This window comes from Cherax quadricarinatus, chromosome 9, assembly GCF_038502225.1.
Source record: "Cherax quadricarinatus isolate ZL_2023a chromosome 9, ASM3850222v1, whole genome shotgun sequence".
NCBI classification, from domain to species: Eukaryota; Metazoa; Arthropoda; class Malacostraca; order Decapoda; family Parastacidae; genus Cherax; species Cherax quadricarinatus.
The window spans coordinates 56977911-56997734 of NC_091300.1; the positions used below are offsets into that span (position 1 = coordinate 56977911).

At 39.3% G+C, this 19824-nt stretch overlaps 1 protein-coding gene across 1 annotated transcript in view; it reads left to right on the forward strand.

Moving 5' to 3' along the window:
- The window catches only part of LOC128686029 (phospholipid-transporting ATPase ABCA3), a gene marked incomplete at its 3' end in the record, with an annotated part of 363040 nt that overhangs the window by 182442 nt on the left and 160774 nt on the right, over positions 1–19824 (forward strand). The window contains 1 exon segment of the mRNA XM_070083443.1: positions 3936–4146. Coding sequence (XP_069939544.1) covers positions 3936–4146 — 211 coding nt within the window.

The window sequence follows — 19824 nt, forward strand, 5'->3', positions numbered from 1 at the left end:
ATATGCTTTATTAAAGAATATTAGTAAATTTGTCAGGCAAGAGCAACGTCTTGTGAATCCATACTGAGCCTCATCAATCAAATTATGCTCATTAATGTGACTTCAAATGATATTGGCTATAAATGATTCTAATAATTTGCCTACTAAAGGTCTGACTTATTGGACAGTAATTTGAGGGAATTGACTTATCCCATGATTGGTTTAGAAAAACACGTAAGAAAACCCTAGGACATGTTAGAAAACGTTTCTGTCCTGGGACCTTGATCAAGGTCCCAGGGCCGAAACGTTTTCTAATAAATATGTCCCAGTGTTGGCTTACGTGTTTGTCTAAACCAACTTGTCGGTATTTATTACCAAGGTTTATAATATCCCCTGATTGAAATATTGGAATTACATTAGCTGTATTCCACATATTCAACACACCAGCTTGAACTGATGAGTTTAACAGGTTTATTTGCTGTTGACTAAGTTCCAATTTGAATTCTTCAAGTACCTTGAATACAGTTCATTCGTTTTAGTTTGTCTAATTGTTTGATATTTGTATCCCTCGTGCCTGTAATATTTCTTAATTTATTTTCTTCAAGGCCTGAATAATTATTGATAACTGGGATATCATTTATGTCTTCTTGTGTAAAAACCGACAATAAACACCTACTAAAAAAAGGGCACATTGCCTGCTCATTATCAGTAAGCTGTCTAGACCTAATTTTTAGAGGTCCTATTTTCTTCCCTAATCTTTGTCCTATACATTTGAAAGGACCCATCTGGATTCGTTTTTGATTCTATAACTAATTTAATTTAATAGTCGCGTTTAGCCTTGCCAATCCCTTTTTATACCTATCTTTTAAGATTAACATAATGGTCAATATGGTTAACCTCTCCTCTAGATACTCCTATAAATTCCTCTTTTATATCTTAATAGACGCTTTAGTCTCCAATTCACTTGTTTGGGCTTGTTCTTATTTGACGTAAATTTTGGCTGGGGGATATATATACTTTAAACTTGTTGCTCATTATTAAGAAAAAGTTACATTTGCGGTTCCTATCGTTATTGTAAATATTGAACATTAAAATGGTATAAAATACCGACAGGTTGTTAGGTAAGACACATATGCAACAGTTAGGTATCTTTATTTCGAAACGTTTCGCCTACACAGTAGGCTTCTTCAGTCGAGTACAGAAAAGTTGATAGAAGCAGAAGAGACTTGAAGACGATGTAATCAGTCCATCACCCTTAAAGTATCTTCTGCTTCTATCAACTTTTCTGTACTCGACTGAAGAAGCCTACTGTGTAGGCGAAACGTTTCGAAATAAAGATACCTAACTGTTGCATATGTGTCTTACCTAACATTGTAAATATTATCTTCAATAGTATCATTTAGACAGATATCCCCAGTCAAGATTAAACAAGTATACTCTAAGTCCATTATAATCGGCAGACCAAAAATCGGGGACTTTTATTGTATTATCCCTATTTTTGTATTCCCCAGGTAACACAAAGGGGAAAGGAGCTCACGACGACGTTTCGGTCCAAGTCAGACCAAGATGTAGTCTTAAGCTCCTCTTTTTTATGTGTGGGTTATTTGTGTTTTGTTCCAGTCACAGTATTGTGCCTTTTTATTCTTTAACATCAAAGTTAACAGATTTGTGATCACTCCAGCCAAACTCCTCAGTGATCTCAAGATTTTAATGAGAGTTTCCTTATTGGACAAAACCAGATCCAACAGATTAGTGCCTCTAGTAGGTTGTTACAAACTGCTTCAAAAAGCAGTCCTGAACTACTTCCAGGAAGGCACTGGACTGTATTATTATTATTATTATTATTAAAGATTAGCCGGTATTCTCCCGGGCCGGGCCTTGTCCAAGTGGTGGCCCGGCCTTGGCTCCCTCTTTAGGGAGTGTCTGAGACCTAAGTCTCCCATGGGAGGAGGCACAAGTACCTCCTCATCTTTGGGACCAACTGTCCCCAGGCCTAGCCACAAGCTAGGCCTCTCTGGTCTGCCATCCCCGCCCCAAGGGGGCAAATGGGAGTGACAGTCTTATGAGCTAAAGGCTCGGGCTCAGGCACCTACCCTACCCTAGAAGGGCTGGGCATGGTGTCGATCACTCGACTGTAAATTTCCAGTCGAAGTAGTCCAGTTTATTTGGCTGAAGTTAAAATCCCCTACTATAACTATGTTATTGTATCTAGAAGCCTTAACAATTTGATTCCAAAGTCTTTCTCTGCCGCTATCTAAGATAATTAAAGGATCGGTATATAACATTAAAATATATTTTCTCGCCCTAGAAATTCTTCCCACACAGATTCTGTGTCTAATCCATCAATTTTTATACCTGTTTTGATGCAACAATTCAAGTTATCCCGAACATATAATGCTACCCCCACCCCACTTCCCATTATTTCTATCAACATGCAACAACTTAAACTCTTGAATGTGGTGCTCGGCAATCATATCCCGACTCTTTAAATTACACCATGTCTCAATTATTAGTTACATTAATGTATCTCATACACGTAACCAAACGTGGATCATTAATTTTATTCCTGATATTTGACTATTAGTATAAAATATGTTAAGATGTTTTTGTTCTGCACCATTTCCCTATTTAGCTTTGCTTTTCACAATTTCTGTTATCATCTTGATTCAGTGTTAACTGGTGACTGTTGTTCCTGCTATTCATGACATCAAAGCTTAAATCAATATATTCTCAATCCATTTTCCCGCTTCCAAAACCCATACTTCTAACTATTCCTAGTTTAAAGCCCTAACAGCATCCTTCACTGAACTAGAGAGAGAGCACGCACACCTGTCCTAGATACGTGAACCCCATCCGTGGCATACGTGTCATTTCTGCCATAGAAGTGGTCCAACTTCTTGATGAATAGTACTGCATGAGTCCAGTATGAGTCCAGCCAACAATGAATATCAGTTGCTCTGGACAGCCATTCATTTACAACACCCTTTCTTGGCAAAATGCTACATGTAACAGGCCCCCCCCCTTCTTCCTAATTATGTCTGTTGCTGTCCTACACCTTCTAACTAAATCCTCACTCCTGTGCTTGCCTACATCATTGCCTCCAGCAGTGTGGCAGATAATGGAATTGATCCCATTACCCTTCATAATGCGGTCAAGACAGCTAACAGTATCCTCCATCCCAGCACCAGGGATGCGAAACCTCTGTCTCCTGCTCCCATCCTTCAAGCAGAAAGCCCTATCCATGAACCTAATCTGTCTCCAACAAGCACAATGTTCATACTTTCCTTGTCAGAGTTGGTCATGCTCTCAGTGGTCGACTCACATTCATCAGGTAGCACTGAAGTCTCCTGGATCTTCGGTGCTTCCACTTTTCTATCCTTCCTCGTGATTCTCAGCTGCATTCCAGTCAGCCCGGTAACTGTCCAGCTTCCTTTCTTGACCTGAGGATTCACAACAGGAGGATTACTACGAATCCTTTTATTTTCCCCAGTCAGTCAGTGTATCTCTAGCTCAGCCTCCTTCAGCTCCTCCTTAAGATGCTGGAAGAGTCGCTCGATAGAGGGCATCGTTGTTTTCAGTTTTACAGTGAGCTCACAGAGTGTGTCTTCACACGAGCAAGATCACTTCATATGTAGGGATTTCTTTGTGTGGATTTTGGACAATTCCTCCAGAATCTTCCAGATGTAGATTATGCATCTTTATTGCCTACATTCTGAGGAGTACAATTAAAGGGATTTCAGCCGCTCTACTGTCCCTGAAAAACTGCTGACTCACCATGTCATCTCATGTTAGTCAAATATTGTTTGTCTCATGCCACTGGACGTGGCATGAGACATTATCTAAAAATACTCATACTATTTATTACTTTTTGATTGTAAGAAGAGCGCTCTGCTATATAAATACAGCTTACCTAATTAAGATACTTAAACTTGACACCTGGAACATTTGTTGTGTAGGTGGTGATCCTGGACGAGCCAAGCAGCGGACTGGACCCAGAGTCTCGACGGTGGGTGTGGGACGTGGTGCAGGGAGAGCGAGGACGTCGCACCGTCCTCGTCACTACCCACCACATGGAGGAAGCTGATGTACTGGGTGACCGTGTAGCTATTATGGCCTCTGGCAGGGTGGTTTGTGAGGGATCAACATTATTCCTCAAAAACAAGTTTGGTGAGTGAAAAAGAATTTTCTGTCTGGTATCGGTTATATTAGGCTGCCAGAAGAGTAGTTACGCAGCACGTTTGTTCTGCAATTAGAGGACGGAGAATCGAGCCGCCAGTGAATGACTTTACATAGGTTTATCTCTTCACATACAGTTTAATACTGTAATAATAGTTTTAATTAGGATTTTCCTTGTGTAGTTCTTAAATGGTATAAACCTTGGTAATAAATACCGACAAGTTGGTTTAGAAAGACACGTAAGCAAACACTAGGACATATTTATTAGAAAACGTTTCGGTCCTGGGACCTTGATCACTTCTAACATACAGAGGTAGAAAGACATTATCCGCCTATATATATAATGTCTTTCTACCTCTGTATGTTAGAAGTGATCAAGGTCCCAGGACCGAAACGTTTTCTAATAAATATGTTATAGTGTTTGCTTACGTGTCTTTCTAAATCAGTTCTTAAATACCCAGAGTCTCTTTTTTAGTTAAATTATTTTACCGAAGCATTTACACAAACATAATTTCTTAGTTTTACCATCATATGTTTGCATTTCTCCAGAAAAACGTAATGCCTGTTTGTTTTCAACTCTTTCTCGAATTGCAAATGACTAACATAAAAGTTATATTTAAACTAAAGAATGGCTTAAAATCTGAGCGAAAATGCCAGAGCCAAACAAAGTTTAACGGCATTTAGCGCAGTGCTGAACGACCCATGTAAGTTTAGCGCGCTGTTTTTAAGTATAGTATTAGTCGCCGAACATCTTTCGTAACTATAGATTCTCATGTGTTTTCTCTGTGCACTATTGTATCACAATAACAAATAACAAAAAAAGGCACAATACCGTTACTGGAACGATACACAAATAACCCGCACATAGAAGAGAGGAGCTTACGACGACGTTTCGGTCCGACTTGGACCATTTACAAAGTCACATTGTGTGACTTTGTAAATGGTCCAAGTCGGACCGAAACGTCGTCGTAAGTTCCTCTCTTCTATGTGTGGGTTATTTGTGTATCACAATATAAACTGCCTCGTAAAGGCCCAGGTTAAAATAAGTAGTAGGGAAGGCGGCTGTATGGCTCGGAAGTAACACCTAGGTGTTACTTCCGGTCTACGTGTTACTTCCGGTTTCCTACTTCCGGTCTCTCCTTCACCCCTACTTAGGAGTGAAATTTTGCACCTTTGATAATGACCCTGACCTCACCCTCGACCACCTCACGTACACCAGTGCGTACGTAATAGGGCAAATTGATTATTGGGCTTTATATCAAGAAGTGTAAGCAACAGAAGTCCAGAGGTCATACTGCAGCTTTATACACCATTAGTAAGGCCTCACCTAGATTATGCAGCTCAGTTCTGGTCTCCATATTACAGAATGGACATAAATTCGTTAGAAAACATTCAGCGTAGGATGACTAAATTAATACATAGCATTAGAAATCTTCCTTATGAAGAAAGATTGAAGACTCTTAAATTACATTCACTTGTTAGACGAAGAATGAGGGAAGACATGATAGAAGTGTATAAGTGGAAGATAGGTATTAATAAAGGGGATATTAATAAGGTCTTGAGGATATCTCTCCAAGAGAGAACCCGCAGTAATTGATTTAAATTAGACAAGTTTAGATTTAGAAAGGACATAGGAAAGTATTGGTTTGGAAATACGGTAGTTGATGAGTGGAACAGTCTACCTAGTTGGGTTATTGATGCTAGGACTTTAGGTAGCTTCAAATTTAGGTTGGATAAATATATGAGTGGGAGGGGATGGATTTGAGTGGGACTTGCAAATGAGTGGATAGAGTTATCAGACCTTATTTCTTGGGGAGCATTGAAAATTGGGTTGGGTAAATGTTTTGTTAGTGGGATGGATTGTAAAGGACCTGCCTAGTATGGGCCAACAGGCCTGCTGCAGTGATCCTCTTTTCTTATGTTGTAATAAAGTTGGTAGAATTACCGACAATATGTAAAGTAAAAGGACACAAGTGCAACTAATGTGACATTTTATTGTGGCAACGTTTCGCTCTCCAGGAGCTTTAACAAGCCATTACAAACAATACATGGACACAGAGGGTATATAAAGGCTCAGAGTGAGCTGCAATACTAGTGAGGTAACATTTCGATGTTCACTAGTGGTGGTGGTAGTAGTGACAAAAGTAATACAACATGGTAGAGCGATTAATTCGTACATGAGTAAAAGGATATAAAAGCTATTACTTGGGTAACATAAAAATAGTTTGGAGAAATATAGAGTGGTAAGAGGCAGCTTGTTTCAGTGTTCACTCTCTGTAATGTGCTTTGTGAGGAAATGGTATGGTGATACCGACAAGATGTGGAAAAAGACACTTATGTACAGTTCAGGACATTTATTAAAGGAAACGTTTCACCACGAGTGGCTTCTTCAGTCCTAATACAGAGAAAACTAAGAAAACATTTATATATATAGTGGCAGGAGTCAGGTGAGGGGACGCGTGGGTAGAGGTGGTAGTAGTAGTAGTAGTAGTAGTAGTAGTAGTAGTAGTCATAGGTCGTGTAACATTTGTTCAATGTTGAAGTAGGTCGTGCCCAAGAATTAGGCAAGCGAAGAATTCCCAAGTATTAAGATCCCAAGAAGTTGCAGTGTCTGACAGGTTTGTAGATGAATGGTTCAGAGAACCGACATGTTGATAAATTAGACACATGTGCAACTCTTGGGTATCTTTATTGAGGAAACGTTTCGCCACACAGTGGCTTCATCAGTCCATACAAAGGAGAATCTTGAAGAACAGGAGGAGAATGAGGTAATCAGTCCCTCAACCTTGAGTCGATGTGGTCAGTCCATCAATCTTGAATAGAATACGGCATACGTGCTGAGAACAAATGTTACACGACCTATGACTTCTGCACCTCTCCTGCCAACGGTTTATAAGCTCCTTCTCAGCACGTATGCCGTATTCTATTCAAGATTGATGGACTGACCACATCGACTCAAGGTTGAGGGACTGATTACCTCATTCTCCTCCTGTTCTTCAAGATTCTCCTTTGTATGGACTGATGAAGCCACTGTGTGGCGAAACGTTTCCTCAATAAAGATACCCAAGAGTTGCACATGTGTCTAATTTATCAACATGTCGGTTCTCTGAACCATTCATCTACAAAGTAGTAGTAGTAGTAGTAGTAGTAGTAGTAGTAGTAGTAGTAGTAATGGAACTAAGCAGGTGAGGCAAGAGAGGGACCTGCTGGCATCAAGTAACACCAGTTCCCAGGATGGGTAATATCCTCTTGCTTAGTAATTTTGAAATACTGTAACTACCGGATTTTTGCTTTATAGTGTTACTGACAGAAATTAGTGCAGTTTCAATGCATTTTCTCCGTCTTAAGTCGTCTTCTTTAATAACTAGTTTAGCTTCATTGAATTTCATGAGGTGTCCAACATCGTCTCTATGTTGAACACATGCGTTTTTGCGGTCATCATTTCTGCAAGCATTTTTGTGTTCTGCTATTCTAATGTCCAGAGTTCTGGCTGTTTCCCCTACATATACTTTGTCACACCCCCCACATGGTATAGTGTAGATTCCTGCACTTGTGCCAGAATCATGCTTGGGTTTTTGTATCAGGTTCCTAATAGTAGTTGAAGAGCTGGTAGATATTTTAGCCAGTTTTCTGTCAAACATGTTTGAAACATTAGTGGCAACGTTGCTGACCGGTAAAACGATGTAACTTGGAGGCTTTTCTTCAATTTGATAGGTGTTGGTCTTGCTGAGGATACGTGCCGCACGTTTCCTACAGTCACGTATGAAGTGTAGGGGAAAGTGCAGTAAACTAAAAGAGTTGGTAATGTGATAAAGTTGGTAGAATTACCGACAATATGTAAAGTAAAAGGACGCAAGTGCAACTAATGTGACATTTATTGTGGCATTTATTGTCACATTAGTTGCACTTGTGTCCTTTTACTTTACAGAGTTGGTGATGTATGTACATTCTTCTTCGAGGAACTGTGGACTGGAAATTCTGTAGGCTCTCAGAAAGAAGCCAAAAACTACCCCTCTTTTAGTTCTTGTGTCATGGTGAGAGAAGAAATGTAGAAGATCGTTCTTGTAGGTAGGCTTCCGATAGACTTTAAAAGAAAGTTTATTTTCCCCTGTGCGTAAGAGAACGTCGAGAAAAGGTAATTGGTTGTCCTTCTCCTCCTCTAGTGTAAATTTAATAGTAGGTTCCAGAGTGTTGATGGTGTTGAGGATGCCCCGTACGTCAAGATTTTTGGGTACAATGACCAAAATATCATCTACGTACCGCATCCATGTAACTGAGCGAGGGATGTTACTGAGGATCCTTCTTGATTCCAGATCCTCCATATATAAATTGGCAAGAACTGCACTAAGGGGGGATCCCATGGCTAGTCCGAAGAGTTGTTTGTACTTCTTGTCCTCAAACCTAAAACAGTTATAACGAACACAAAGTTCGACAAGGCTCACAAAATCTTGGCGGGGTACAGGTAACTCTGTATCATCTTTAATCACCCTGCGAAGAAGATCAATGGCTTGATCAACTGGGACATTGGTGAATAAGGCAGTCACGTTAAAACTTGCAAGCTTCTTATCACTCATGTCAAGATCCCTGATACGGTTAAGGAGGTCACCCGAATGCTTTAGATGAGTCTGACTGATTGTACCCAGGAGCTTTGACAAATATTTCGCCAAAACTCCTGCTAGACTGTGAGGGGAGCTGCCGATTCTTTTAGTTTACTGCACTTTCCCCTACACTTCATGCGTGACTGTAGGAAACGTGCGGCACGTATCCTCAGCAAGACCAACACCTATCAAATTGAAGAAAAGCCTCCAAGTTACATCGTTTTTTCCGGTCAGCAACGTTGCCACTAATGTTTCAAACATGTTTGACAGAAAAATGGCTAAAATATCTACCAGCTCTTCAACTACTATTAGGAACCTGATACAAAAACCCAAGCATGATTCTGGCACAAGTGCAGGAATCTACACTATACCATGTGGGGGGTGTGACAAAGTATATGTAGGGGAAACAGCCAGAACTCTGGACATTAGAATAGCAGAACACAAAAATGCTTGCAGAAATGATGACCGCAAAAACGCATGTGTTCAACATAGAGACGATGTTGGACACCTCATGAAATTCAATGAAGCTAAACTAGTTATTAAAGAAGACGACTTAAGACGGAGAAAATGCACTGAAGCTGCACTAATTTCTGTCAGTAACACTATAAAGCAAAAATCCGGTAGTTACAGTATTTCAAAATTACTAAGCAAGAGGATATTACCCATCCTGGGAACTGGTGTTACTTGATGCCAGCAGGTCCCTCTCTTGCCTCACCTCCTTAGTTCCATTACTACTACTACTACTACTACTACTACTACTACTACTACTACTACTACTACTACTACTACTACTACCACCACCACTAGTGAACATCGAAATGTTACCTCACTAGTATTGCACCTCACTCTGAGCCTTTATATACCCTCTGTTACGTTACGTGGACGATGTCCTCGTAATAACTCCAAAACGTTTTGATGTACGGGATCTTCAGGCAAGGCTCAACGCAGTTGAACCGGCGATCCAGTTTACACTAGAAGAAGAGTCCAACGACAAGCTACCTTTTCTCGACGTCCTCATTCACAAAGTAGACAACAACCTAAGATTTCAAGTTTATCGGAAACCCACCAATAAAAATGATCTCACACACTTCTATTCCAGTCAAGATACCAACTCCAAAAGAGGCATCATCATCGGGTTTTTCCTAAGAGCATACCGAATTTGCAGTCCTGAGTTTCTTGACGAGGAATGTACATATATTCACCAAACATTCACTGAGTTACATTTTCCTTCTTTTTTCATCAAAGACTGCAAGAAAAGAGCTCTTCAGATCATTAATTCTCCACGCATCAACACAACTCCCAACAAAGTTATAATTCTTCCCAACAGCCAGGTTGCACTGAACGTCTCAAAAGTACTTTCACAAGCTAACACCAGAGTCGCCATCGCTTCCAGCACTTCAATAAAGGATCTAACCAGGACACAATCCAAGCATCACGAACCAGTCAATGCAGGAGTTTATAACCTGTGGAGGCTGTGACAAGATTTACGTAGGTGAAACAGCAAGAAACCTCGACACCCGCCTCAATGAACACATTTACGCATGTAGGAACGATAACTTGAACAACGCCTGTGTACAACACCGAAATTCCACCAGTCATCTCATGAAATTCAGAGACGCCCAATTAGTGATCAAAGAAACTAATTTCCGCAGACGCAAGTGCCTCGAATCAGCACTGATCGCTGTTTCGAATACAATTAAACAAAACAAAGGCACCTTCACCATCTCCGAAGTCTTAACAAGAATCCTCCTGAAAACAGTAAACCCTGCCATCACATAGTCTCTCCTGTTATACTACACAAAGCACATTACAGAGAGTGAACACTGAAACAAGCTGCCTCTTTCCAGTCTATATTTGTCCAACCTATTTTTATGTTACCCAAGTAATAGCTTTTATATCCTTTTACTCTTGTACGAATCAATTGCTCTATCATATTGTATTACTTTTGCCACTACTACTACTACCACTAGTGAACATCGAAATGGTACCTCACTAGTATTGCACCTCACTCTGAGCCTTTATATACCCTCTGTGTCCATGTATTGTTTGTAATGGCTTGATAAAGCTCCTGGAGAGCGAAACGTTGCCACAATAAATGTCACATTAGTTGCACTTGTGTCCTTTTACTTTACCTTCAGAATAAAATCTCAGGTCAGACCCACCAAGTTACTCTTCTCTCTCTACCTCAACACCAACACTCACTTCTACCACAAAGAGAATTTAAGCCTAGATATGCTTACTCAATCCATTCTTTTAAAATATATTCACACAATAACTTTAATTTCGGTAAAATTCCCATATTTCATTAAAATTCTAATACAATCTTCTTCTTACCCCTTGTCCACACCTCCAAATCTTACCTCTTTACATCCACACACCTACCTCCCACCAACTTCTCCTAACAACTCACTCTCCCAACAACATCTCACAGCAAGACACAATTTTCACTCATAACCCACAATTTTTCTCGTTTTAACTATTTCATCAGAAAAAGTCACCACAACACTTACAACTTATAACCACTTTTCGATAAATTCACTAGTCACAATTTTACACATTACGAAGTTAATACACACACACACACACACACACACACACACACACACACACACACACACACACACACACACACACACACACACACACGCACGCACATGCACGCACACATATACTTTTTCTCAATAACTGTTAACAAATGTTCTCTCATCAACATCCTTTAACCCACTACAGAACAACCCCAGATTACTTTGAGCACCATCAAAACATTCTCATACATCATTTGAAGACGGCCAAATCAAAACTGAATACTCCCAGAACACCTTCAGAAATACTCTTGCACATCATTTGAACACCTTTGAATAGTCTCAAACACCATTTGAGTACTCCCAAATACACCACTGAATACTACCAAAACACCACCAAAATCACCATAAATTAAGATCAACATCGCCATCTAACACCCATTTTCACACAAATTCCCTCAAATCACTATAACCAAGACGATTACCAATTTCTATGATTACACTCACCTCCAACTAAGACAAAACATGTGCGCAAAAAAAAAAAAAAAAAAAAAAACATGAACACAAACCAAACTCACAAACACTTACAACAGAATCACCCACATCACTCGCAGCCCACAACACCCACAACAACAACCCACAACTTATAACATCTTTTTTGGTATCTCTAGTTCGACAACAATACCCACTTACCATTTTATTCACAATGTTTCCTCTTTCGATACAAATTTTTCTCCTTCTTTTTACTAAATCTTAAATGTAACGCACATTCCCCCCTACAATCACTAAAATTCTAATAAAATCCTCTCCATACCCATCTCCTTTTATCCACATAGATTAACATTATACTCACAACAACTAATCATCTCACTACACAACACTGCGGCATGTTTCTACAACCTCCAAGTCCCAGGTATTGGGGATTCAACCTCCATTCTTTTCCAATGTATCATAACTTTTAACTTCTATAATTTCTTTTAAAATATACATACTTTTCCTTTATTTTCAGTAAAATCCCCAATATTTCATTAAATTTCTAATGCAACCCTCCCCATACCCCTCTCCATCTCACCCACATTTCTTCACATCCACTCACCCATCTCCCAACACTCCTCTTCTGAACACACAAAAATTACATTTCACATCCACAAATCCATCTCATCACCCATCTCAAATCCACTAAAATCATTGTAACCAAGATATTCACCAAATTCAATGTCCACCTAACACAGACACCACACTTTACTTTGAACACCTTCAAAACACTCTCATACATCATCATTTGAAGACCACCTTTTCTCAGTATTTCTTAAGAAATATTCTCTCATGAACAACCTTTATCACCTCACTACAGAACAACCCTAGATTACTTTGAACACCATCAAAACACTTTCATAAATCATTTGAATACTCACAAAAACACCATAGAACATTTCCAGAGAACACTGAAACACTTCCAAATTACATTAGAACATTTCCAAGACATCGTTGGAACACTTCCAAAATATCATTTTGAATACTCCCAAATAAGATTTGAAATCTCTAATTCATCTACACTTACACATTTCATTAACCGAAATTACAACTCTCCAGACTGTACAACATTATCACAAAAACTAACTCATACACTTATGTCATGAGACAGGTTGGTAGACAGCAACCACCCAGGGAAGTACTACCGTCCTGCCAGATGACTGTGAAACAAAAACCTGTAACTGTTTTACATGATGGTAGGATTGCTGGTGTCTTTTTCTGTCTCATAAACACGCTAGATAACAGGGATATCTTGCTACTCAAACTTACACTTTGGTCACACTGCTGACCTAGAAAACGTACAGAGAACCTTCACGGCACGCATAACGGAGATAAAACACCTCAATTACTGGGAGTGCTTGAGGTTCCTAAACCTGTATTCCCTGGAACGCAGGCGGGAGAGATACATGATTATATACACCTGGAAAATCCTAGAGGGACTAGTACCGAACTTGCACACGAAAATCACTCACTACGAAAGCAAAAGACTTGGCAGACGATGCAACATCCCCCCAATGAAAAGCAGGGGTGTCACTAGCACGTTAAGAGACCATACAATAAGTGTCAGGGGCCCGAGACTGTTCAACTGCCTCCCAGCATATATAAGGGGGATTACCAACAGACCCCTGGCAGTCTTCAAGCTGGCACTGGACAAGCACCTAAAGTCGGTTCCTGACCAGCCGGGCTGTGGCTCGTACGTTGGTTTGCGTGCTGCCAGCAGCAACAGCCTGGTTGATCAGGCTCTGATCCACCAGGAGGCCTGGTCACAGACCGGGCCGCGGGGGCGTTGACCCCCGGAACTCTCTCCAGGTAAACACTTCACAGACACGCATACGCATATATATATATATATACATACATCTAGGTTTTTTCTTCTTTTTCTAAATAGCTCTTGTTCTTCTTTAATTCTTCTATTGTCCATGGGGAAGTGGAAAAGAATCTTTCCTCCGTAAGCCATGCGTGTCGTATGAGGCGACTAAAATGCCGGGAGCAATGGGCTAGTAACCCCTTCTCCTGTAGACATTTACTAAAAAAGAGAAGAAAAACTTTATAAAACTGGGATGCTTGAAGGTGCGTGGATGTAGTGCGGATGACAAGAAACAGATGATTGCTGATGTTATGAATAAAAAGAAGTTGGATGTCCTGGCCCTAAGCGAAACAAAGCTGAAGGGGGTAGGGGAGTTTCGGTGGGGGGAAATAAATGGGATTAAATCTGGAGTATTTGAGAGAGTTAGAGCTAAGGAAGGGGTAGCAATAATGTTGAAGGATCAGTTATGGAAGGAGAAAAGAGAATGTGAATGTGTAAATTCATGGATTATATGGATTAAAGTAAAGGTTGGATGCGAAAAGTGGGTTATAATAAGCGTGTATGCACCTGGAGAAGAGAGGAATGTAGAGCAGACAGAGAGTGATTTTGGGAGATGTTAAGTGAATGTATAGGAGCCTTTGAACCAAGTGAGAGAGTAATTGTGGTAGTGGACCTGAATGCTAAAGTAGGAGAAACTTTTAGAGAGGGTGTGGTAGGTAAGTTTGGGGTGCCAGGTGTAAATAATAATGGGAGCCCTTTGACTGAACTTTATATAGAAAGGAGTTTAGTTATAGGTAATACATATTTTAAGAAAAAGAGGATAAATAAGTATACAAGATATGATGTAGGGCGAAATGACAGTAGTTTGTTGGATTATGTATTGGTAGATAAAAGACTGCTGAGTAGATTTCAGGATGTACATGTTTATAGAGGGGCCACAGATATATCAGATCACTTTCTAGTTGCAGCTACACTGAGAGTAAAAGGTAGATGGGATACAAGGAGAATAGAAGCATCAGGGAAGAGAGAGGTGAAGGTTTATAAACTAAAAGAGGAGGCAGTTAGGGTAAGATACAAACAACTATTGGAGGATAGATGGGCTAATGAGAGCATAGGCGATGGGGTCGAAGAGGTATGGGGTAGGTTTAAAAATGTAGCTTTAGAGTGTTCAGCAGAAGTTTGTGGTTACAGGAAAGTGGGTGCGGGAGGGAAGAGGAGCGATTGGTGGAATGATGATGTAAAGAGAGTAGTAAGTTTTTACAAAGTAGAAGTGATGCAAGGAGGGAAGAGTATATGGAGAAAAAGAGAGAGGTTAAGAGAGTGGTGAAGCAATGTAAAAAGAGAGCAAATGAGAGAGTGGGTGAGATGTTATCAACAAATTTTGTTGAAAATAAGAAAAAGTTTTGGAGTGAGATTAACAAGTTAAGGAAGCCTAGAGAACAAATGGATTTGTCAGTTAAAAATAGGAGAGGAGAGTTATTAAATGGAGAGTTAGAGGTATTGGGAAGATGGAGGGAATGTTTTGTTGAACGTTGATGAAGATAGGGAAGCTGTGATTTCGTGTATAGGGCAAGGAGGAATAACATCTTGTAGGAGTGAGGAAGAGCCAGTTGTGAGTGTGGGGGAAGTTCGTGAGGCAGTAGGTAAAATGAAAGGGGGTAAGGCAGCTGGGATTGATGGGATAAAGATAGAAATGTTAAAAGCAGGTGGGGATATAGTTTTGGAGTGGTTGGTGCTATTATTTAATAAATGTATGGAAAAGGGTAAGGTACCTAGGGATTGGCAGAGACTATGCATAGTTCCTTTGTATAAAGGCAAAGAGGACAAAAGAGAGTGCAAAAAATATAGGGGGATAAGTCTGTTGAGTATACCTGGTAAAGTGTTTGGTAGAGTTATTATTGAAAGAATTAATAGTAAGACAGAGTAATAGTAAGCAGATGAACAAGGAGGCTTTAGGAAAGGTAGGGGATGTGTGGACCAGGTGTTTACAGTGAAACATATAAGTGAACAGTATTTAGATAAGCCTAAAGAGGTTTTTGTGACATTTATGGATTTGGAAAAGGCGTATGACAAGGTGGATAGGGGGCATTGTGGCAGATGTTGCAGATGTATGGTGTATGAGGTAGGTTACTGAAAGCAGTGAAGACTTTTTATGAGGATAATGAGGCTCAAGTTAGAGTACATAGGAAAGAGGGAAATTATTTCCCAGTAAAAGTAGGCCTTAGACAAGGATGTGTGATGTCACCGTGGTTGTTTAATATATTTATAGATGGGGTTGTAAGAGAAGTAAATGCGAGGGTCTTGGCAAGAGGCGTGGAGTTAAAAGATAAAGAATCACACATAAAGTGGGAGTTGTCACAGTTGCTCTTTGCTGATGACACTGTGCTCTTGGGTGATTCTGAAGAGAAGTTGCAGAGGTTGGTGATGGAGTGAATGATGGTGAAAGTTTTTCTTTTTCGGGCCACCCTGCCTTGGTGGGAATCGGCCAGTGTGATAATAATAATAAAAAAACATTTACCAAAACTAACACACACACACACACACACACCACAATTTACTTTGAACAACACCAAAAACACCATCAAATTACCTTTGAATACTCCAAAAACATCATTTGAACACATTTAAAAACATCATCAAACTCCTTTGAATACTCCCAAAACATCTCTGAATACTACCAAAACAGCACTGAATACTGCCCAAACACCACTAAAAATCACCAGAAACTAAGATCAACACCACCAACTATCACCCATTTTATGGAAATCCCCTCAAATCATTATAACCAAGACGATCCCACTCACCTCAGACTATTAAATAACATGAGCGCAAAAAAAAAAAAATTCTCATAAATCATTTGAATAGTCTCAAACACCTTTGAACATTTCAAAACAACACTGAAAAACTTAAAACAGGATCACCACCAACTGACATCCATCAACTAACATCCATCAACTAACATCCATGATCACTCACCTCAAAGCCACCAAGATCGCAGAAAACACTCATTTTTATAAATATTCACACAAAAATCACAATCACCAACTCCTTATAATATTTGCCAATATCTAATACACTCACCTCACTACCACCAACACATGCCGGCACAGATAGGGACACCTCCCATGACGTCACACTCCAACCTGTGTTTACTTGGTGATCAGTAACGTCACACCCATACACCTTGTTTCAACATGTTATATCTCCAATATCTAAGATCACCACAGTCAAGACGGTTACCAAATTCTATAACCCCACCACTAAGATCACTAAAACAAAACACATTTTGTACACATTCTCTTAAAACATCATAACCAAGATCGCTAAAAACTAAGTTTGCTTACGTCACGATCACTAAAACAATGTATACTTTTGCTAAGATCACATAACATTTTGTCTTCTCTAACTCACCCACCAATTTACATTCTCATTCACACTTACACATTTCATTAACCGATGTTACATCTCATCCACCAAACTTCTCCCTCATTCTCAAGACTTTACAACATTAGCACAAAAAAAAAACTATCTCACACACTTATGACATGAGACATTACCATAACTAACACACAGATTATCTTTGAACCAACTTTGAACAACACCAAAACACCACTGAACATCTTCATAATACTCTGCACATCTGAACACCTTCAAAAACACCATCAAACATCTTCGAATACTTCCAAAACACCACTGATTACTACCAAATCACCACTGAATACTGCCAGAACACCATCAAAATCACCAGAATTAGGTGTATTAGGTTTGTGTTCATGATTTTTTTTTTTTTGCGCTCATAGGGGAGAGGGGATGGGGAGGGAGTTCTTGGTTATAGTGATTTGAGGGGATTTCTATAAAATGAGTGTTAGCTGGTGATGCTGATCTTAGTTTCTGGTGATTTTGATGATGTTTTGGCAGTATTCAGTGGTGATTTGGTAGTAATCAGTGGTGTTTTGGGAGTATTCGAAGGTGTTTGATGGTGTTTTTGAAGGTGTTCAAATGATGTGCAGAGTATTTTGAAGATGTTCAGTGGTATTTTGGTGTTGTTCAAAGTTGGTTCAAGGTAAGTGTATGATATTTTTTTTTTTTTGTGCTAATGTTGTAAAGTCTGGAGAATGAGGGAGGAGTTTGGTGGATGAGATGTAATATCGGTTAATGAAATGTGTAAGGGTGAATGAGAATGTAAATTGGTGGGTGAGTTAGAGAAGACAAAATGTTATGTGATCTTAGTAAAAGTATAGATAGTTTTCGTGATCTTGACGTAAACAATCTTAGTTTTTAGTGATCTTGGTTATGATGTTTTAAGAGAATGCGCACAAAAATGTGTTTTGTTTTAGTGATCTTAGTGGTGGGGTTATAGAATTTGGTAACCGTCTTGATTGTGGTGATCTTAGATATTGGAGATATAACAGGTTGAAACAAGGTGTTTGGGTGTGACGTTACTGATCACCAAGTAAACACAGGTTGGAGTGTGACGTCATGGGAGGTGTCACTATCTGTGCCGGCATGTGTTGTGGTAGTGAGGTGAGTGTATTAGATATTGGCAAATATTGTAAGGAGTTGGTGATTGTGATTTTTGTGTGAATATTTATAAAAATGAGTGTTTTCTGCGATCTTGGTGGCTTTGAAGTGAGTGATCATGGATGTTAGTTGATGGATGTCTTAGTTTTTTTTTTGTGTGTGTACATGATGTTTTCAGTTGGTGGTGATCCTTTTTAAGTTTTTCAGTGTTGTTTTGAAATGTTCAAAGGTGTTTGAGACTATTCAAAATGATTTATGAGAATTTTTTTTTTGCGCTCATGTTATTTAATAGTCTGAGGTGAGTGGGATCGTCTTGGTTATAGTGATTTGAGGGGATTTCCATAAAATGGGTGATAGGTGGTGGTGTTGATCTTAGTTTCTGGTGATTTTTAGTGGTGTTTGGGCAGTATTCAGTGCTGTTTTGGTAGTATTCAGAGATGTTTTGGGAATATTCAAAGGAGTTTGATGATGTTTTTGAATGTATTCAAATTATGTTTTTGGAGTATTCAAAGGTAATTGATGGTGTTTTTGGTGTTGTTCAAAGTAAATTGCGGTGTGTGTGTGTGTGTGTGTGTGTGTGTGTGTGTGTGTGTTAGTTTTGGTAAATGTCTCATGACATAAGTGTATGAGTTAGTTTTTGTGATAATGTTGTACAGTCTGGAGAGTTGTAATTTCGGTTAATGAAATGTGTAAGTGTAGATGAATTAGAGATTTCAAATCTTATTTGGGAGTACTCAAAATGATATTTTGAAAGTGTTCCAACGATGTCTTGGAAATGTTCTAATGTAATTTGGAAGTGTTTCAGTGTTCTCTGGAAATGTTCTATGGTGTTTTTGTGAGTATTCAAATGATTTATGAGTGTTTTGATGGTGTTCAAAGTAATCTAGGGTTGTTCTGTAGTGAGATGATAAAGGTTGTTCATGAGAGAATATTTCTTAAGAAATACTGAGAAAAGGTGGTCTTCAAATGATGATGTATGAGAGTGTTTTGAAGGTGTTCAAAGTAAAGTGTGGTGTGTGTGTGTGTGTGTGTGTGTGTGTGTGTGTGTGTGTGTGTGTGTGTGTGTGTGTGTGTGTGTGTGTGTGTGTTAGGTGGTCATATAATTTGGTGAATATCATGGTTACAGTGATTTTAGTGGATTTGAGATGGGTGATGAGATGGATTTGTGGATTTGAAATGTGATTTTTGTGTGTTCTGAAGAGGAGTGTTGGGAGATGGGTGAGTGGATGTGAAGAAATGTGGGTGAGATGGAGAGGGGTATGGGGAGGGTTGCATTAGAAATTTAATGAAATATTGGGGATTTTACTGAAAATAAAGGAAATGTTTGAATATTTTAAAAGAAATTATAGAAGTTAAAAGTTATGATACATTGGAAAAGAATGGAGGGTGAATCCCCAATACCTGGGACTTGGAGGTTGTAGAAACATGCCGCAGTAGTTGTGTAGTGAGATGATTAGTTGTTGTGAGTATAATATTAATCTATGTGGATACAAGGAGATGGGTATGGAGAGGATTTTATTAGAATTTTAGTGATTGTAGGGGGGAATGTGCGTTACATTTAAGATTTAGTAAAAAGAAGGGGAAAAATTTGTATCGAAAGAGGAAACATTGTGAATAAAATGGTATGTGATGAAGATTGTGGGTATTGTTGTCGAACTAGAGATACCAAAAAAGATGTTATAAGTTG